This window comes from Nannobrachium achirus (assembly GCF_963921795.1).
Source record: "Nannobrachium achirus genome assembly, chromosome: 3".
Lineage (NCBI taxonomy): Eukaryota > Metazoa > Chordata > Actinopteri > Myctophiformes > Myctophidae > Nannobrachium > Nannobrachium achirus.
The window spans coordinates 62,829,805-62,852,193 of NC_137812.1; the positions used below are offsets into that span (position 1 = coordinate 62,829,805).

The window sequence follows — 22,389 nt, forward strand, 5'->3', positions numbered from 1 at the left end:
GAAGAAAAGTGTGTGTGTGTGTGTGTGTGTGTGTGTGTGCATGCGCGCGCGTGCGTGAGAGAGAGAGAGAGAGAGAGAGAGAGAGAGATGAATGAGCAACAGTTGGCCTTCAAGAAGACTATGAAATTGTGTTGCTAGGGAACAGCTTAGATCCAAGTTAATATCCTGTCAGCTACTGATATTCACAAACAATATTCTGCAATAGAAAATAAACGTCACCCATTTCGAATATTGTGTTGTTGAGTGTTAAAAGTAAAAGTGATGTTTGACTGAAAATGGGCTGGTGAAAAATGAGGGACATCGATCGACGACCAATCGTTGATCGGGAGTCGCGATGACAGAGCGAGCAGCCTCCCGAGTTGTCCAATGAGAAGGACGAAGAGGGCGGGGCCAGGGCGGGTGGGTAGCAACAGTTGCCTCGGTGAAGAGCGGGCGCCATAGACACGGTAGTCCTGGCGACAAGAGCCAAGCAACGAGAATCAACAACAACAACCTGCCTAAAAATCACTAAGGAAAACTTTAACGACCAAAAAAACAAGGGACGTTGCTGACGGAAAGCAGAGGTGATAAAAGTTACACATTTTCTAAAGCGATCGTCTCATATCTCTGAAATTAAGTACTTGTGAATATTTATTTTTTTCTTTAATTTTGTTCTTTTTTCCCATCTTTTTTTTTTGGCCGTTGTCGTACAAACGGTCAAAGTGGCAGCGCGTGGCGGTTCGCTGGTGAAAGTGGCTGCCCAGCTGCTTTCCCCGAGCGACGGCAGCGGCTGGTTGTTATGGCGATGTCAAGTCTCTGATAATAACAGTACAAAATGGCGGGTGTCACGGAACGACATCCGTGTACTTTAATTCTATAGCGCGTTAAGCATAATTAAAAGCAGTTCCGTGTATATGTTTTCGAACAGTGCTAAACAACAACGGGACGTGGCCAACCCGGCCGCTCGGTCACGTGTTTACACCTAACAACACACCAACACGAAGTGGTTTTGTAACTTATACAGCTGCCAGCAGCTGTGGATTTCACAACTCAACGTCCAGTAACGTTAGCGTCAGTTGCACATTATGAACTGTAGCCTACTACTGTATCTGTAAAAGTGCTGCTCACGCAACCAACGCCGTTGTGTCTGATGGTCCATACGTGGAAACTAAAGTTTAATACCGCCAGTGTTTCTTCTTGTAATATCTTATACGTTTTCAGTGTGACATACATACGGTAATTGAACCTGCCAGCTCCGACAATAAGAAGTCCATTTCGGATTGGCGACATGTCGGAATGGAGAGAGCCTCCCGTTAAGGAACAGTGTGCCCGCCAGGTCGCCAGGTCATCTGACCATGTCCTGTCTGCTGCTGTACTGCTGCATAGGCTACTATATTGGCTTTAAAGTGCATCCGCCGCTTCTTTTACTGTGGCATTCATTTGTTACACAGTTACACAGTGAAATCCTCAGTGTATCTGACTTAACTCTGTATGCATTTACAAATAGGCTACATTTGTACACTGAATAAATGAATAACAAACACTGAATTGTAGTATGTAGCCTCCCACCATCCATTTTTCACTTTTAGTAGTTTTTCTAAAGCAAGTTTACGTCATGTGACTGGAGTGAATTAAAGCCTCATATCCTAAAATGAATCCAATAGTTCCACCTCACTTACTTTGTTTTGTGTCCAGAATAGACAGGACCTTTCCTCTAACAGGAAAGGTTTTTACTGTGATGCTTTGCCTTTAGACAAAAGACTTACTTCCTGTCTCTGCCTTTTATATCCTTGACACACACATGCATGCACATGCATACACATACACATCCTCTGACATGTAAAGCAGTGTTTCTCAGCCTTTTTTCTGATCTGCATGGGCACACTAACATTATACGGGGGTGTAAATATCGTCACTGTCAGGAAGAAACCTTGTATCTCCAAGTTTCAAATTTGTACGTTTCTTCGCAAAGTAAAGCCCTGCTTCATCATACAAGGCTGTCACACAACAGTAGTGAAAACAGCCGATCTACAAGCGCACGTTGTGTGCTTGTAGATCGGCTGTTTTCACTAGTTTAAATCATTTTTAAAATGTTAAAATACAATACTGGCTTTCAAGCAGTTTCAAGGGGCACACTTGACCCTTCTCAGGGGCACACCAAAGGATACCAGGCACAGTGGTTGAGAAACACTGATGTAAAAGCACAGACAAATATAATTAAAAAAATACTATGCATAAAACGCGTGTTTCTTTCAACACATTTTTCCCTCTTGTCTTTACTGACTTATATTCTCCTCCTCCGCCAGCCGAGTCGAGTCTTGAGCACTGGTCGCCATGGCAACCTCAGGATACTCTGAGGACCTCCAGCCTCAGCAGGCCAACACGGTTGCCATAGCAACACCTGCTGCTGCCGCCGCGCCCTCCTCCTCCAAGCCCTCCCACTTCCTGTCTGAGATCTCGCCGGCCTCCAGCTCCATGGCGTCGGCCAGCCAATCGGCTGCGGCCTCGAAGGCGGGCCAGGATGCGCTTCCTGCCCAAGCCACGCCCACCCAGAAGGCGGTGATTCTCACCACTCACTCTCAGCCGTACGTGTCCGCCGAGATCCAGAAGAATAATGGTCAGAACAGTTCACCTCAGTACATCATTGTGACGGTTACAGGTGAGATAGTGATGAATGGTAGACAGACAGACAGACACACACACACACACACACACACACACACACACACACACACACACACATACAAACACACTCACACACACAAATCATGCTCACGCCTTTTAGACAAGTGGTTTTCAGGCTGTGACCCCCAAAACAATCATATTTTAACTGGGGACCCCCCCACCCTGACGAGCACTAAGAGTTGAGGCATTACATTTTTTTACAACACGCGATTCTGTTGTGAAAATAGCAGATCTACACGCTCACAACGCCTCGCAACACGAGGCGTTGTGAGTGTGTAGATCGGCTATTTTCACAATTTCTGCCTCTAATATTTGACAATTTGGTCAATGTTTAATTTGTAACTTTAGAGGTATTAAAAAGTCCTTAAATTGTCACGTTAGAAATGTGCAGATACCCTCTATACACTTACCGGTACATTTTATGTTGGTTTGTTTACTGTTGAGTGAGAAAACAACGTTGCAAAATTAAGTTAATCATCTGGGGACCCCCCCAAAATAATTTGGGGATGCCTCTGGTGGTCCCGACCCACAGGTTGAGAACCACTGTTTTAGACCAGTGGATTTGGACTGTTTGGTTCAGGGTCTTTTTTACACCCTAAAATTTACACACCTAATAAGCGTCCATTATTTGGGGAACCTTCGTAGAACCCCCTCAAGGACCTCTGGGGGTCCCTGGACCACACTTTGAGAAGTACTGGGTTTTAGAGCTGACTTTAGCAACAGAAGGACATGATGTGGCATGCAGTCTGGATACGGCACACAGTTCTTCATTGAAATCTGTTGCCAGGGTTACCCAGCAGACACAGGTTGGAGTGTAGGACTGCTTCCTGAGATCCTTCTAGTTACCTTAGAGGTTTTCAAAGTGGGTGACGGGGCACCCTGGGGTGCCGCGATGGGCGGCAGTCCAGGGGTGCCGCGAGATAATTTGATAATATTTGGACACTTATTTATTATTATTTAGTATAATTTTAAACTTGAAGTACAAAGTTATTTTCATTCAGTTCTAACCAAAATGTCTATTATCTCAACATTTTCCTCGCAACATAATCACTGAAATATCATCACTGTTGGGAAGAAACCTTATATCTCCAAGTTTCAAATGTGTACGTCTTTTGCCCTGCTTCATCATACAAGACCGTCGCACAAAACTAGTGAAAACAGCCGATCTACAAGCACACAACGATGTGAGGCGTGCTTGTAGATCTGCTGTTTTCACTAGTTTAGTACATTTTATAGATGATAAATACAAAACAAACGGTTTTGGAGTGGACATACAAGGTTTCCACCCGACAACGACGATATGCTATAAATATGTATAAGGTGCTGGGAGTGAAAATTATAATGTAGAGGTGCCTCAGATTAAAAAAAAATGTTATGGGGTGCCCTGAGACAAAAAAGTTTGGGAACCCCTGTTCTAGTTCCCTCTACCTCACAATCACATCAGAGGCTTCTCAGACCTTCTCAGGTCTAGGGTTGGGATCCGGAAATCGGAGCCGACGTTGAGCAACCAGGACCGATTCCAGAACACCGCCAGAGCTGGTTATGTGAATTTGAACACGTCAGCTATGCAATTACAATACCAGTGGTTCTCAAACTTTTACATTTCAAGGACCACCATAACTCTTGAGAGTGTACAAATGGAACCTTTGGTTGGTTCCATTTGTATGCTCCCAGAGTTAGAGACCCGTAAGGGTCCATTTAGAACCCCCTATAATAGGAAACGTTAAAGGAACCGGAATCGTTAAAATATAAAAGGATCCCAACCCTACTCATGTCAAGGACCCCCAAATTGAAAATATTTTGTGCCGGGGAACAACCTCATGCAAGATCTGTGTTGTTAAAATGTGTAAAACATATTCCAAATTCTTATGCTATATAAACTCATTTTTGCTTGGAACCACCAGGAACCCCCTCGATGACCCCTGGGGTCCTCAGACCTCACTTTGAGAACCACTGCTGCAGTAGATCATATATGTAAATGGTACGCAGCGCTGTGTAGCCAGTACCTGTTTCTTAAGCCTGGATCATAGTCGGGTCCGCGGTGGAAGGCTATCCACCGCGGTGTAGTCTTTTCGAGTCTTTTTGAGTCATGAAACTACAACGTTACATCATTCCTCGCGGTGGAGAGCTTTCCACCGCGAGTCCCAACACATATCTCTGTTTTTACTATCAGACAGACAGGCTCTACACCCCGTTCACTGATTGGTCGACCTGAACCGGTCTAGACGGGGTAAAGGACTTCACCGTGGGCCGTGACTGAGCGAGGCTTCACTTGTACTCTAGCAGACTTCCCAGCTACAGTACAGCTGTGATAAGGAGTTGGTGGTATAATGAACTATGTGTTATTGTACCATGGTCATACGTTAGCAACTCCTATGGCAACTGGAGTTCTGGTACACCAGAAATATTGGGCACATACTATGGCAACATGATCCACTATTTAGGGGTGGTGGTGGTGTGATGCTTTCTTCGGCAAATGAGCGATTCACATCTTACTGTACATACCATATCAATTAGAAGTTTCACTATTTAATTGAGAAAATAGTGGAGACCAAAGGTCTTGGAATATCTGTCGTCGTTTGTGTTTTTCAAATGTCAATTTCTCTAATGAAAGTAGTTGAACTATCTGATCTTGGAAGATCATGAAAATGGGTGACAATTCATTTTTCCAAAACAAAAGAATACATTTGTTTGACAAAATAGGTTCTATGTTTTTTCATATCGATCTCAGGTCATTAATTTAATAAATAGACACATGGGGACAAATCAAAATGGTGTGATGCTTTCAGTATTATTTGTAAATTACTTTTATTTGAGTCAATTCAGTTGACTCAACGTTATTAGGAACTGATAATGAATCTCACTCGCACGTAATTGCCTTTATTTTAAACTGGTTGAAATGAAAGCCAAATTGACTCATGGCAGTATGTCTATTTTTGGACTGTCTATTAGTAGATCACTTCCCTAGCTGGTGTCAAGTAGCAGATGCACTCACCCAGAGAGAGAGAGAGGATCACAGACCTGTTTGGAGCTATGCCTTCCTAGACGTTGACCTGTGATGTTGAGGATGAACTTCCAATAATTTATAGTAACAGTAAATGATTGCTGGTCTATGTTGAGCCTCAGAAAGAGGAACCTGGAATGATTGCATTTTGCAACAGGGAAACTATACACGTTGTATACAGCCAACCTGGCTGATGGATCGACCTTACCTTATCGTTGTTTATTTATTTAGAACGGGTAGTCGGGTACACATTATTGTGGATCATTATTTTATGCTTCAACTATTGAAAAATAGCAGATATACAAGCTCACAGCACGGCACCGAGTGCCGCGCTGCGAGCTTTTTCCAAGCTTTTTCACTTAAATGGAGCTCAGTTAGTCTGTTCTTAAGAGACTACTATGTCAGTGGTTCTCAAACCTTTTCATGTGAAGGACCCCCAAACTGATATTTATTTGGCCACGGACCCACATCTCAAAATATCTAGTTCCAGGGACCACCCAGAAGCAAAATTTGAGTTACAAACATTCGCTTTGAAAATACATATTGAAAGATTTGCACACATTTTCACAACTTTTTCAAAAATAGCAGATCAGCTCGCAGCGCTGTGAGCTTGTGTATCTGCTATTTTTCACTGGTTAAAGCATTCAATAATTCTAGGCCTAAATGGGTTAAAAAGCCCTGGAAAATACATTGAGGGCGAATCCTAATTTTCAATGGTGCTGAGGTACCTAGCAATGTATGATTGTAAAGCCTAAATTATGCTCTGTAGTATGACAGAGCCACTTGCCGACAACAAGGACAAATTATCACGCTAATAACGCCTCTCATTATGACTAGAATTTGGAGGCAAGCAACACTGTTGTTGTGAGATGGAGTATAAATTAAGCCAGAGAGAAATTACACCTCACTGCCTGACGCGAATGTATCCAAAGTTAAGCTAGCACCAACAATACCAAACACATGAAATCTGATCTACAACTGACAAAGATTTGCAACATGGAGCATATTAACATTCTGGTCGAGGTCCAAGATGACTCACAAAGAGACAGCTAATTCTATCAAGTAAACACCTGTCGACTCCCATCCATTATTGAGCTGAACTAAGTGCTGGGCATTAATCTAAGCAGAAGAAGATGGTTAACATCGATTTCAAATAAGCTATTCTAAAGCAGTGTTTCTCAACCTTTTTTCTGCTTGGGCACACTTTTCATGTACCAAGAATCCATGGTCACACCAACATAATACGGGGGTGTAAATATCGTCACTGTCGGGAAGAAACCTTGTATCTCCAAGTTTCAAATTTGTACGTTTCTTCGCAAAGTAAAGCCCTGCTTCTCATACAAGGCTGTCGCACAACAGTAGTGAAAACATTAGATCTACAAGCACACAACGCCTCGCGGTGGGAGGCGTTGTGTGCTTGTAGATCGACAATTAATCATATATAATTCTATGTATTTATTTCCATGATAGATAAAACATGACAGAATACTGGCATCTATCTATAAATGCGACAAATCTCTGTCTGTTTGTTTGTTTGTAATCCACGTATCTCGAGAACCGTTCGTCCCACCGGCTTCAGATTCGGCACGCGCGTTCCCCGCCGCCGCGCGGAGTGCAGTGCAGGGCCTCGACCCGACCTGACTCGCGGTTTTCCGAAACCGGCGCAAAACGTTCGGAATCTCCTTATGCGGAGCTGATTGTTGACATCAGGCTGTTCCGGAGGAAATCGGCGCAAGCGCTGACTCATTGTGACATCACTTCATAAAAGGCTGTGACATCACGTACGCCACATGAGTCAACAAAAAATCTCTGTGAATGTGTATGTATGTTTGTGAATCTCGAGAACCGTTCTTCCCACCGGCACACGCTTTCTCCAGATATAGGCATAAAATGAATCCCCGAATGCGGAGCTGATGTCTGACATCAGAGTTTTCCGCAACCGGTACTGTGTGTGCAGAGATCTCCATATATGGGCATAAGGGGACAAAGGCAAACGGGTCCTATGACAACAGGTATATTGGGGTTTGCATTAAAGGGTGGGGACAAAGGCTAACAGATGGTCAAAACGGGTCCTATGACAACAGGTATATTGGGGTTTGCATTAAAGGATGGGGCATTCATGGGGTCCGCTCCAAAAAAGAAAATAAAAGAGACAAAAACAAACATAAGACAAGCGACAAAGCGTGGGACTGGGAGGATGACTTGAATGATGCAGATTTAAGCAGGCTGTGTATTCTGCTTAAAGAAGAAACAAACAAAAAGCGACAGAGATCTCATATATGGGCATAAAATGGACGCAGATAAACAGATATCTCCATATACGGGCATAAAGGGACACAGACGGACAGATACAGAGATCTCCATATATGGGCATAAAATGGACACAAATAGACAGATATCTCCATATATGGGCATATGGGCATAAAATGGACCCAGAACTATATCTGCAGTGATCTCCATATATGGACATAAAATGGACGCCGACAGACAGACAGATACAGATATCTCCATATATGGGCATAAATGGACACAGGACAACAGATGGTCAAAACAGGTTCTATGACAACAGGTATAATGGGGTTTGCATTAAAGGGCGGGGGATTCATTCCCTATTTACATCGTTCCCGAGTTGGCCAGGTCGCCGAAGCTGACTAGAAGCTGGGCCTTCGGGCGGCCCAGCTTCTAGTATTAGCAATACTGGAACGTTTTAGTTGATTTGATTGAGATTGCCTGCAGGACTAAATGGTCAAGATGTTGAAACTAAAACTGCTCCAATGAATCACAACGTTCTGCAAAACAATCGGCATGCTCGTCTTAGCTGTAAACGCACAGCCTCACCGTGGAGTGGAGAGCGAGTGTATCAAAGAGTGAAATTGAATTTCTCTCTTGCCACCTGCCCTCCATTCTCCGTCCCTCGTATCCTTATCTTTTAAATGACCGCTCTCACCTGATCTGCGTGTTTACATGATGGGGGGATTTCAGCCTCCGTCTGGGGAGATTAGTTGTCCACGGCCTCCTCCCCAACCTGCAGCATATAAGGATGGAACACACCATCCAGCTTTCTATCTGTCCTCTCTCCATTCTAGAGCTCAAACTGTGCTCTAGAATGTTCTATAGTGGCTGTTACTACGGGCTGGGGGCAGTATATCGTGAGTATAAATATTTCGAGGTGACAGCGCTTCCTAACCTAGGATGACGGAACTATAGTTGTACTGACTCTGACCTCTAAGGACCTTCCAGGGAGGGTGCTCATGTGCGTCTGGCTGTGACACCCTTCTAGTTTCTTTTCCTTTCGAGTTGTTTTTTTCGCACTGACTTTTTTGGACACTGCACTATTAGGTTGTGTTAGTAGTTTCTTTTTTTTTTTTGCTTGTGTTTGACATGACAGTGAGATACTTGTTGCACTAACTAGCATTGACTGCTATGGTCACTTTTGATTTGGACACTATACTATTTTGATAGTTGTGCTTAAGGACACTTTATGTATATTTATTTGTTCCCTCTCTTGATGTACCTTGCTCTTTACTGTACTCTGTTCTTGTTTTTCTTTTATCTTTTTCTTACTTCTCTGCAGACCTGCCAACCTGTACGCATTTTGCGTAGTAAGCACGCATTTCTAGTCTCTGTACGCAGGTACGCAAACTCCTCTAACGGCTACGCATTTTCGGGGGATGGTAACACAACACATTCTGCGTTGTGTTGTGGCTCAAGTGAGCCAAACATTTTTGCTCCTTGCCGTGTAGTTCCTCCCAGCCACCACATGAATGGTGTGTGAATGGGGTGCATGGCGCTGGGGAGCACTAGAACAGAGGCGATGCTCGTTTTGTCAACAGAAGAAGAATTGAACCGATTGGCGGACGGAGTCTGTTTGTTTTGGTCATAGAGTTATAAGAAGGTGGTTTTGGTTTAGTTCAGCATGCACTCATCTCACAGCGACGCCGACGAGTTATCGATCGGATACATGACGGCGATATTAATCAGATTAATGTATAAAGAAGACGATACGGAGAATGACCGTGGTGTCGTGCGAGTCGATGCACAGCGACTGTTCGCCTCTTAGTGCTGCCAACGATCTAACAGGTAGGCTAATAATAAACTTTTAAAACCCTCCTTTGAGGTGCATTCATATGTCATAGCAGCCACGATGGTGAGAAGTGGTGAAATCTTGTACTATGCCTAACCTAAACCTATCTGGCGTCGCTGGTGAAACGAAACAACAAGCGGCTGCGGTCCGCCTGGAGTTATACTCCGTCATACAACGGTGTTGCAGCGAGCAACCAGTCGGAAAATGTCAAAACGTGTGACCCAGTTCTTAGTACAATGAACTGAAGCATACATTGGCCATGATTGGATAAAATACTGGGCTGCCTGTTCCACTTTAACTCGAGTATGAATGAATGAATATTAGGCCTATGTGTATTGTCAAAAACATTAACAGTGAACAAATTATTTATCACCTGTGAATATATGAAGACATTAATGGTCTATCAACAATGAGTAGCCTGCCGCCTATATGAATGAATATACAGACTAGGCTGTATGTGATCTATACACAATGTAGGCCTATATGTCAATTAATGGATGGAATAGAAACCTACATGAGTTGAATACTTTGAACTTCATGCAGATCTTGCACAGAAATGTGGTTTTATTTAGGCTGCTCAATTAACAAAGACAGGTTTATGTAAATAAATAGCCTACTTGACAATGAAAAGCTATTTTGCAATTTGAATAACATGATTATATTGATGTATGTTCATTCCTGGTGATCGGCTGTTTTGCTAGTCTATTGTTAACTAACTCTGAGCAAGTGCAGTTAGTATATTTTATTAAAGATTTGTCAACAATATTGCCAATGCAACTACTGTATTGCCTGGTAATACTAGCCTACTTTTTCTCCAGACCAAATGGCATTTTTATTTAAAAGGTTGTTATCTTGCCTCCTCCTATTAGTGTAATCTGTGCGGTTAAAAGTGGCCTTAAGTCAAGACATGCAATGTGCTACATTTCTGGTGTGAAATTTTGTTAACATAACTGTAAAGGTCCCACCCAAAAAGGTGCATGGAACCCCCCAAAATATACGCTGTTTTGTGCGGGAAAACAACAAAAATTGCACCGCGGGCGCTGCGCGGGCGCTGCGGGCGCATGAGTACTCAAAAACATTTGCCAGGGTTGGCAGGTCTGTCTCTGTAACTTTGTAAATAACCATATACTGCTGTGCTGCCTCTGGGCAACTGATTTTCCCCCTTGGGATAATAAACGTATCTATCTATCTATCTATCTATCTATCTATCTATCTATCTATTCTCATGACAATGTGCTTTTTCTTTGTCTGTCTCTTTCCATTCTCTCTTCCCAGAGGGCTCTGCCCACTCCAATGACAGTGTATCAGAATCCAGCCCTCCCACTGGGGTCCCCACGCAGGTGGTCCAGCAGGTACACACACCACCGCAGGTAACACACACACATACACGCATAAATACACACACACACACACACACACACACACACACAGGTCCTTAAGATGTGATGACACGCCCCGAAAAATATCATTATGTTACAGTAGGTCACGTGGTCTTTCTGCAAACAGTCTGAAAAGGGGGCGGGACCGTATCCGCCTCTGCACAGAGTGACTGCGTAGTTAGTAGTGAATGTATTGTATACTTCGTCCGTCGCATGGGCCGTGCACATACAAAATAGCCGTTTTACAAGCTCGCAACGTGTCGTGTCCGCGACGCGCTGTGAGCTTGGAGCACGGTCATATTCTGTCACCACACACACACACACACACACACACACACACACACACACACACACACACACACGTTAGTGTTGTGGGGAGAAGAGGAGAAGTGCTGAACAGTGAACAACAGCTCCACGGTCGCTCCGGTTGTTTAGACCGATTAGACAGTCGGACACAGACGCAAAATATGTCCAGAGCATGGGAGCAGAAAGCCAGACCCTGCCTGGATACTAATATTTGACCGCTTGTTTGTTGAAAACCTAAAAAAAATGATTTTTACAGCTGTTACTGCTAGTTTAAATTTGTGTTATAACAATTCGCATTCTCACTGCGTCAGCTCTCTGTGGCTAGATTCACAATGAAATGCACTCTAAACTCCGCCACCCCTCCGGTCATCAACAATATTAGCCAAACAGATTTACATAATAATTTTAGAAACTCACTCAGTCACTCACGCTCTAACGCTCTAACATCCACGTTTATCTATTCACTCGCTTCAGCAACTGATCCCAAAGTTCACATGGCATTGGCCCTTAGCATTATACAGACGGTGACGGAGCCCGATTTTCATTTCCCCCCCCCCCCCCCCCAAAAAAATAAAATAAAAATATTATCAAATATAAATGTCTTCATCAGGCAAGTAGCAGGGCTAGCAGAGAAGGCTTTGAAGGTCCTGACGGCCCACCCCTGTACATATACACGGTATGTTGATGAGCGGTAATTAGCGCAAGTGCCCCCTCAAGTTTTGATGATTTGGGAGTCATGTGACAAGTGGCATCAGCACGGTGTGTTATGTGGCCCCGCCCCCTAGACTCTCCCTGCAGATTTCAATGGGATAGTTCCACCTCAGCACCTTGACATATAATACTTTTTTTTTTTAGCCTTTTCAACCAATTCAGTTATATTGTGTACAGGTGCTATTTCTTGTGTGCTAAAATGTGTATCCATAGGCCATAGGCCACATGTGGTTGGGATTGATGTGGTTGTCGTTGCTGACTTGCCACTCAGTAAATACTTGATTCGGTGTTTCTTTTAAGATTAGTCTATATCAAATGTAAAGGGGATGAGAGGGAAACCCTCAGATGAACAGAATAAAGGTAACCAGATGAGAGGCTCCTTTCACACAGATACACAGATTACAGATTTAAGTCTTGGACTGACAAAAATGGCCTGCCCTCCCATTAGCCAGTTGTAATGTACATTTATTTGGGTATTAAATTATATTGTTGAGGTCTTAAAAAGGTCTAAAATGTACTTTTGAAAGAACCCTGTGTTGGGCAGAAACCTTTTATCTCCATATTTAATCTTTTTAGGTCTTTTCATAAATGAATGCCTTATTTTATAATTATGTTTTTCATAAATGAATGCTCTATTTTATATCTCGGCATATGACAGTATCACACAGAAGTAGCAGAAATAGCCAATATACAAACATCATGTTGTGAGCTTATGAAGAATGAAAAGAAATTTGTTTCATTTGTAAAAGGTTCTACCCAGCAATGTACTGGTATTCCAGTGGAAACACATTCATCTAACACCAAATTACATTTTGCATTTTGACCAGCAGAGGTCAGTGTTGCAAGCAGTTTCTCACACAATCAAGCGGAGCCTGACAACTCAGATCACCAACCTTCAACCTGTTCATATCAACCAGGAGGTAAACACACACACACACACACACACACACACACACACACACACACACACACACACACACACACACACACACACACACACACACACACACACACACACCCTAACCTTAACCTCTCAGCTCTTTTAGTTGATGGGCTATTTCAAATTATGAAAATAAATTAGCTCTTTTAGTTGATGGGCTATTCCTGAAATATTTAGAAAAGCATGGACTTATCCAGGAGGTACATGACATTTGTTTCATTGTTGTTTCGTTCTTTTTATTTTTATTTTTTACCTACATTTTTATCCCACTATTTTTGTAACCCAAATGTAATCCTGGGCGCTACACTCCTGACATTATGCTTCCTTCCTTCCTTCACCTGGCAGGGGAAAGTCTCAACCAGTTCCTTTCCCCTCCATCAGGCATTATAGAGACCAGGATTACTGCATGCTTTTTGTGACGGTACCTAACCTAGGGTAGCTTTCGTTTTTTGACGCTCGATCAGACCTCGGGCTGAATTTTATGACCTCCCCGGGAAAATCGTGAGTTCGGCCACGAACTCGGTCTTGGTTTTGAACGGGACCCCGACACGATTGGATTAGGTTAATGGACTTTTTATGACCTCGGAAGGGCCTCCGAGAATTTCTAGCAAGCTTGATATTCTCGCACCATCGGGTAGAAATCCGTTGCAATTATTGTCGTCTGAATGAGCTCCCGGGATTACTCCAGATTAAATCCAAGCCACCTCCTCCTCCTCTGCCTTTTGCATGCTTGAAACTATATAAGCTACTTTTTAATGACAGCGTCGCCGTAGTGTGCGATGATTTTGTCAAGATTGACAATAAAACACACACAATATACGAGTAATACTAATTTGACATCATCGTTAACGTTGATGTCAAATCACATGTATGGCAGACACACGTGTATTAAGGGCTCTAAATTGACCTATACAAGTGCAGCTTGACAGTGTAATGGAAGTTACCAAATGAACCCTACAGGTCCATTTTCCTTTTTGGACATTTAGTTGAAGGCTTGGATTGGATGAGGCAGTGGATTTTATTAAATCAATGGTTTTGGAGATGCGAGACACTGGGTCTCAGCCGTGTCTTGCTGGATGCGCATCACAGCATGGCACACTGCGAAAGTTTGGGTACAAACTGCACCATTCTAGAAGAGTGGCTGGGTTGGAGACTGTAATCTCTTAAAATACGTTGGTTAGGACTGTAAAGTGACTGAAATCATACTGGATGGCTGCGTTATTATGCCCTTCTTCTTATACACGTCACGATGCGTAATGATGGAGAGGTAAAAGTTACACTTTGACCAGAGGAGCGACAAGCATGTTTAACGAGACTGAACGTATAAATGAGCATGGGGTCGGATTTATATTTTTATATCATGTATTTTCCCTCAATGGCAGTAAAGAGGGTATGAGTCATAGCAGATAGGATGCGACAACATCTTTGTGCGGTGATGCATGCTGTATGTTGTTGTCAGTGGTGGAAAAAGTACTCAAATGTTTTACTTAAGTAAAAGTATCAATACTGCATTGTAGACATGGTTAAGTAACCATGTCTATCTCACATCAAGTAAGATAGGCCTAGTCCAGAATTCAGAATTTACTTGAGTAAAAGTACACAGTACACAGTGGCTGTGTGGAGCTGTGTGGACACGGCCGGAGAGCGAGCGAGAGAGGCAGACTGAAACTTCCACATTGTGATAGGCTATATATAGGCAGAAAGGATCACTGTTTTCTTTGACAGCCAAAGATGCCTTGATACTCTAGTCTTGATACTCTAGTCCAGGGTTCTATACCACGGCCCCATAATGAGGGAAATTATTTGGCGTGGGACAGTCACAGACAAGTTTAACCTCTCTCTCTGGCTAAAAACCTCCATGATTCTCACCTTCAGCAGATTGGCAGCACTGCGGGACTCATTATGCGAACAGACGATAATAATATGATTTTGGGAGCATAGCCTAATTAAAATGCATGTCTCATTAAAAACAATATATATTTTATAGTTGAAGGGCAAATACACAGTATATGTAGGCTGGGAACGTGTCCGTTCGCTTCACGCTGGTCGCAACAACTTTTTGAAGCGTTTCTTGGTAAAAATATATTAATTCTTTTTTTGGTCTGCAATGTGCGAGCTAGTGATGCGCGGGTCAGGTTTTTTTCATAACCCGCACGACCCACAGCCCGCACGAAACGTAACCCGCCCGCGCCCGCCCCGCAGAACAATATACAAATCAACGAATCCGCCCGCCCCGCAACCCGCATTTAAAAAAAAGATGGTATATCATCTCCAGAATAGCTCATCTGTATACGGCTCTTCTAAGTACCCAACGTCGCTTTACAGAAAGGTTTACAGTAGCACAATATTGTCATGGGCTAAATAAACAAACGTGTTGTTCAAATTGGGGTTTAGCCTAAAAGACATTCATTCAAAGACGTTCATTCTCTCTGGGGCATCGTCGGGGAAGAATGGCGTTTCAGGTTTTATGTCAATCATATTTATACAGCGCAGACAGCAAAAGACGGACAATATTACATTCTGTTGGTTATTGATTCACCAGATTGGAGAGATGGGATCATGGGAGCGACTCGAGGTGGGCACATGGTGATTTTCCGATGGCCTTAAAGTCCGAGTGACTTAAAGTCCGAAAGGCTGTTCAATTTAGTAGCCTATAGGCTATGAGAGCGGAGACACACAGGAGGAGGAGAGAAAGAGGAGGAGAGGCGGCTGACTTTGGATGCGCAGCATGTGATGTTTAAGATGTTAAACTTGGTCTCACACATCACACATAGGCCTATGAGTGATTACTTTGTTTGATTTGAAAGCATGATGGATAATAAAGACCTGGATGTTACCTCTTATTGTGTGATCCAGGATGGATGCAGTCAATTTGAAGAAATAATAATCCAGCATGGACAATAAGAAAGCACTGGCCTACGTTTTCATTCACTTCTTGGCTGAAAATCTATTCTATATAGCCTATATGTCATTTTATAACCTAGTTTAAACTAAGGGAGGCGGGAGCTGCTCGACTCTTCAGACGAGCACTGACACAATTGAGTGCGAGAGCTTAATTGAAATGACCTACATAATATATGCGCAGTGAACTGGAATTATATAATTAATTATTTGGGAGCAGGTGTGTAAAGATTCTAATCTATAAACATCTCAAATAGCTTTTATACTTTTTTTAATTCTCGAGGCGAGCGTGGTTGGTTCATTCAGTCAAAAAATCCGTCTCACTTGCGAAAGTTGTGTTTCAAATCGTATCCGTTGACTGGCTGGTTATAGTCTATAACTTACCCGACACAAAGTATTTAGCTATAAACGGACTTGTGTGGATGACAGAGACACATACGGTAAGTGAAATCCTGCTGAATTGTTTGTGCATTCTTCTGCTGTGCTCACGTTGTGTCAAATGTTGGCAAAATGCGGTTCGCGGGCCCAACAGGAGCGAAATTGGGACGGTCCTCGCACCAAGGAGCGGAGGAGAAACCTCGCTCCTCTCTGGCGCATTTTAAAACATGCTCGCTCGCTCATGCTCGTATTCAAACATTATATTCTTATTCTTATAGGACTACTCTTATTAAGAATAAAAGGCAAATAAGAACAGGTGATTATTCTTATTTATTTTTTGCACATGAGAGTGGTGATAACCCGCCCGCCCGCCGCCCGCCAATATTGAGTCTCAAACCTTGACCCACCCACCCGCACGCGGGCGGGTTGGCGGGCGGGTGGGGGCACCGGGTCGGCCCGCGCATCACTAGTGCGAGCCCATGGCACCTTCCGCGACCCCACGTTGGGTCGGGACCCATAGTTTGAGAACCGCTGCCCCTTTGTCTTTCCGTGGAGGCTGGAGCCTTGTTTCTTTATTCAATCTGCGCAGAAAAAATCAAATAAAACTTTTTCTCCACTCAACCCCGGCCCGAGATCGCTAGGGGCGGTCAATCCAGGATATCTGGCTCGATTGAAAAGGTATCAGATATTTCACTTGCACAGCGGGATATATCGGCCCCGAATTCAAGAAAGAGGATCGCTGTCATTTGAAATGACCACCGACCTACGATCTCGCTTCATTCCCGGATCTTATAAAATATCGCAGTAGTCTGGGAGGGCTCTTAGATCCCTTCATGTTGCTGAAAGGAGTGGCTTTATTCTCTTCCTGTTGGTGAAAGGGATCTCTTAACTCATTCTGTGCCAATCACGAGTATACACGTGATATATTAGCGCATCCCACAGTGCCAATCACGTGTATACTCGTGATTTAAAAAAAAAAAAAAAAAAAAAAAAAATTTTTTTTGAAATTTTTAAAATTTTTTATTTTTTTTTGGACCCCATCAAAACTAGTGAACATGATTTCAATCGCGATTTTGCATGTTTAACCCCCATAGAACCCCCATACAACTCAGGTAGCAGACCTCCAAGCTCACAACAGTGTAAAACATAATGGCCATTATCTCAAGAATGCCTGAACGGATTTCCAATCGGATTTTTTTGTTTGAAAGCTGTGAACAAACTGCACAAACCCACAACAATGCAATCCAGGATTGCATTGGATTTTTTAGAGCTCATTCTTCTCTGTTTTTTTCCCATGCATGAGGTGTGCAAGGTTTAATCATGGCTAAGTTGACGAAAATAAGGCTTTTAAAATGCTTGGTAGCCAATAGCTAACTTCAAGCTAACTTCATCCTCTTCCTGTACATGCACAAAGGAAAGTGTTCAGGCAAGTCATGGCTGCAGGGCTTCTGCATATACCAGCATATCTCTATGGGATTGTCTGTGGCACACTGGGCCCCCTCTAGTGGTGAAAGGGTGGCATTAAATGAGTTAATTATCTTCCTGTTGTCCAGGTGGAGAATGTGTACAGTGGCCAGGTGCAGTATGTGGATGGAACCGGAGACCCCAACTTCACCGCCACATCCACTATGTGAGTAGAAAACTACATTTTAATTTAATTTCAAATGCATTTACTTATGAACTTACTGGTATATACAAATACATTGGACATAAAAAAACGTCAGTCATAAAGCTACTATATATACTGAAGTAATTAAAGCGGGTAATGTTTGCATGTTTGGAATTGGAAAAGGTGAAATCAATAGTATACTAGTATTCCGATATTAACCTGCAGGCCGCATTAAGTGAAGGTGTGCCCCAGTTGTTACCTGACTTTCGCCAGATGGTGGCAGCATTGCGTATATAACGCTCTGCTTTACCATCTGGGCTTGCTCGGCCAGAGTTGATAACACTCGTAAAGTCCCGGGCCGGACCAATCAGCGGCAGCTATGGGCGGGCTCTGAGCGGCTCTGAGCCAATAGAGTCTGATTGCAGACCACGTGGAAACCCAGGAGGCGGATTCTGGGTGCAACGTCATGCAGACAGGCCAATATGAGTGGTTGGAGTTGGCACTCCCAGACTGTGATAGAAACGGCCACATCCAATCACCTGCTACAGAAATTCAAAAAATGGCCCGCCCCTTACATCGAGTCTGTCCGAGAGAGCCCAGATGTAAGGCAGAGCGTTACGCACTGCTGCAACTATCTGGCGAAAGTCAGGTTACCCCAGTTGTACATGTATGATTCTAAGCAGTTCATTTACTCTCTCTGTGTGTGTGTGTGTGTGTGTGTGTGTGTGTGTGTGTGTGTGTGTGTGTGTGTGTGTGTGTGTGTGTGTGTGTGTGTGTCTGCGCGGCACGCGCGCGCGTGCGTGTGTCTCTCCAGTCGCTCCAGCAGCTACCCGTACTCCGAGTCTCCCCTCTACTCCCAGACTCCTCCCACGTCCACCTCCGCCTACTATGAAGCCACGCCCACCACAGACTCCGAGGTCATCAGCGGCGGGTCGGTGACTCCGCAGTCCGTCGCGGTGTCTGTGGTGCCGCGAGGGTCGGGGAGCGGGGAAGGCTACGTCATCCAGGGAGGCTACGCGCTGGGGGCCGCGGCGGCAGAGGGGCGGCAGAGCTTCTCCAGCCCCAACTCTCGCGCTCCTCCTGCCACGGTGAGTTTAACCTGGCAGATGTACGGAGGTGATGTTGGGAGAGCAGTGGTGTGTTTACTAAAGTACTGTGCTTAAGTACTATTTTTGAGGTACCTTTACTTTGAATATTTCCATTTTTCGATCAATTATACTTTTGATTCCACTACAAGTATTTCAAACCTTTAGGGCAGGGGTTTTCAAAGTGGGTGACGGGGCACCCTGAGGTGCCGCGACAGCAGTCCAGGGGTGCCGCGAGATCATTTGATAATATTTGGAATTTATTTGGACACTTGGAGAAATATTTAGTATCATTTTAAACTTGAAGTACAAAGTTATTTTCAGTCAGTTCTAACCAAAATGGCTATTATCTCAACGTTTTCCTCGCAAAATAATCACTAAAATATCGTCACTGTCAGGCAGAAACGTCTGTCGCACAAAACTAGTGAAAACAGCCGATTGTAGATCTGCTGTTTTCACTAGTTTAGTACATTTTATAGATGATAAATACAAAAAGAAAGGTTTTTGGACATACAAGGTTTCCACCCGACAACGACGATATTCTATAAATTTAAGGTGCTGGGAGTGAAAATTATAGCGTAGGGGTGCCTCGGATTAAAAAAATATTTATACGGTGCCCTGAGACAAGAAAGTTTGGGAACCCCTGCTTTAGGGCCATTCATAATGAGTGAATGACAAAATATACATAAAGTGACAAAGAGTTTCTCAACAATACTTTTGTATAAAGACCTTATAGGGTGCACACACACCAAAGTACCTATGAGAGTGGAATCCGCGTTCCGCCAATGCATTTCAATGTGACTGACAGGCGTGTAGCTGTTTTTGGGACAGAATGGGCTCTGTGCGTTTTTAGTCAGCCGTGCACCAAAAGAGTTTATCTGCTGGCGAACATATTTTGGTGTGTGTGCACCCTATATATAGTTATTCCTATACTTGTGGTATTGCTGCTTTTAGCTAAGTTTAAAAAAAAACAAAAAACATTCGAGTACTTCTTCCTCCAGTCAGTGTGCTAAAGACACATACTGTATGTCAAGTCAAGTCAAGTATGTCTGCTGTCACTTATGAAAGAGATTTTTCTGTATGGAAGAAATGAAGCACTGTGTTTCTGTATGTATGGAAGAGACAGCGTTCCCACGGTCATGAAATTCCTGGAAATATTTTGAAATTAGAAAAATATTTTTCCAGTACTGGAAAGGTTTTGGAATGTATCAAGGGTCCTGGAAAGTACTGGAAAAAAATAGCTATGCATTGTCTTTGGTTATTGATTTTGTTAATACCTCTGAAATTACAAATTAAACATGGGCCAAATTGTCAAATATTAGAGGCAGAAATTGTGAAAATAGCCAATCTACATGCATGTAGATCTGCTATTTTAACAATAAAACCGTGTTATAAAAAATTCATCAACTCTTAGTGCTCGTCAGTGTTAGGGTCCCCAGTTAAAACATGATTATTTTGTGGGTCACGGCCTGAAAAGGTCGAGAACCACTGGCATACACTACCTGTCTTTGGGCATTGCACATAGGAGTAAGCAACCTGTTATTGAGCTGAATTATTGTTATATAGTCCTGGAAATTGGGTTAAATATTCTGGAAAAGTTTTGGAAATTAATTAGGGGGTCTTTATACCAGGACGATTGGAAACGCTGCCGGTCTCGTTTTGGGTTTATTACCCAAAAAACGTCGCGTTTACACCTGGTTGTTGGTTCGTTTTTCTGTGTTTATACGACAAGTTGACAACGCATGAATTCAAGCAAAATGTGTCATGTTCCCAGCCTACATAGGCCTATACTGTGTATTTACCCTTCAACTATAAAATATATATTGTTTTTAATGAGACATGCTTTGTAATTAGGCTATGCTCCCAAATCCATATTATTATAGTCTGTTCGCATATTCAATGAGTCCCGCAAAAGGAGGTTTTTAGCGAGGTGAAGTGAAACACCAACAAAAGTCACCTGGAAGATGAAGGTCGGAACATTTATAGCCTATGGAGCATATTTCTGGACATTATCTACGGGGATGGGCTATATAAAGTGAGTTCTGTCTTCTATCTGCAACACAGAAGTAGACCTATAACGCAACATGCTGCGAGGCAGCGTCGAACGGAGTAGCCTACAGAGGCACATATGGGTATGGTAGTCTACCATACCTTGATTACAAGGGAAAATAATAAAATGTACTTCTTAAAATAAATTCATCATGCCTGTTGCTAAGTATTGGCAACATGACTGTCTTGCATGCGTGCCTTACACGTGTAAGACCAGACAACAGTCATGCTGCCATACCTGAACTGACGCACTGGTGCACTGGGACGCGGCGCATGGGGGATGATGAGCCGTCGCAAAAAAAACTAACTGACGCCATACACACTGACAGTCTGTTATGTGCAAAATAAACTAACGGAATAAATTGTTATGGCTTTAAGTAAATTGCCTACTTTCTCTCTCTCAGTCTTAAACAAATGTCAAGTTTAGGCTACTGAGTCTGATGTTGATTAGCAAATACATTTGTTTAATTTCGCTGTTTTAATATTTAAATGGTATGATGATGATGAAAGCAACATGCGTGCCTTAAGAGGAGGCTGGACGCACTGGAGAAAAAAAGCGAAATAGCCGATCTGCAAGCTCATAATGGACATGATTTATTTCAGTCTAACAGTGGACTGACACTGGACTGTTTATTCTGTCTGTCTGTCTGTCTGTCTGTCTGTCTGTCTGTCTGTCTGTCTGTCTGTCTGTATGTCTGTCTGTCTGTCTGTCAGCAAGACTCAGCATATTACAATAACTCACTCATTACCTGAAGTCCGCTCGCTGCTTCTGTGATGTGATGCGGTGCCGGTGCATGAAGAATTAATCCAGTATTTTTTGGTGAGAAGTTGAAAAAGGGGAACGCAAAATAGTCATTAATCATTAGTTTGCTTAGAATTGAATACCAATCCATAGCCTAATGGTTTAGCGGAGAGGAGAGCTGTTGCAACTCTGTCAGGCCAGCGCAGGTGCGACTCATGCGTAATTATTGATCTGACCTTCTGCTGGCAGTTGTAATTGATTATTTTGTCTATAAACCAATAAATGTTTTATAGCCAATAGGCTATAGACATTTTTAAAAGGCTTTCATATACTCCTGACATTTTTCAAATGAGGTTTGGGCTAATAGATCACTATGTGTTCAGTTTAGGCTATTTTCTGGGTTTTAATTAGGCCTACAACAACACAAATAATAATAATAATACATTTTCGGTTAGTCTGACAGACTGCACTGTTATGCAGCAGGGGAGGGGGTGCTATGACATCATCGCACTCTCCCTCGCGGCCGATTTCCTATAT

The 22,389-nt window shown here is 43.1% G+C and overlaps 1 protein-coding gene across 4 annotated transcripts in view; it reads left to right on the plus strand.

The window, feature by feature from the left end:
* The first annotated feature begins 453 nt into the window (after positions 1 to 453).
* Positions 454 to 22,389, plus strand: part of LOC308280952 (MHC class II regulatory factor RFX1-like) — a 34,160-nt gene continuing 12,224 nt past the window's right edge. For 2 of the 4 annotated variants that reach the window (XM_080720980.1, XM_080720981.1), the window contains exons 1-7: positions 454 to 563; positions 2,286 to 2,638; positions 11,028 to 11,122; positions 12,048 to 12,113; positions 12,979 to 13,068; positions 17,921 to 17,997; positions 18,791 to 19,064. In XM_080720980.1, coding sequence (XP_080577106.1) covers positions 2,314 to 2,638; positions 11,028 to 11,122; positions 12,048 to 12,113; positions 12,979 to 13,068; positions 17,921 to 17,997; positions 18,791 to 19,064 — 927 coding nt within the window. In that variant the 5' untranslated portion in view covers positions 454 to 563; positions 2,286 to 2,313. Of the gene's footprint in view, positions 564 to 2,285; positions 2,639 to 11,027; positions 11,123 to 12,047; positions 12,114 to 12,975; positions 13,069 to 17,920; positions 17,998 to 18,790; positions 19,065 to 22,389 lie in introns of all 4 variants that reach the window. The other 2 variants (XM_080720982.1, XM_080720983.1) reach the window with 2 other exon arrangements.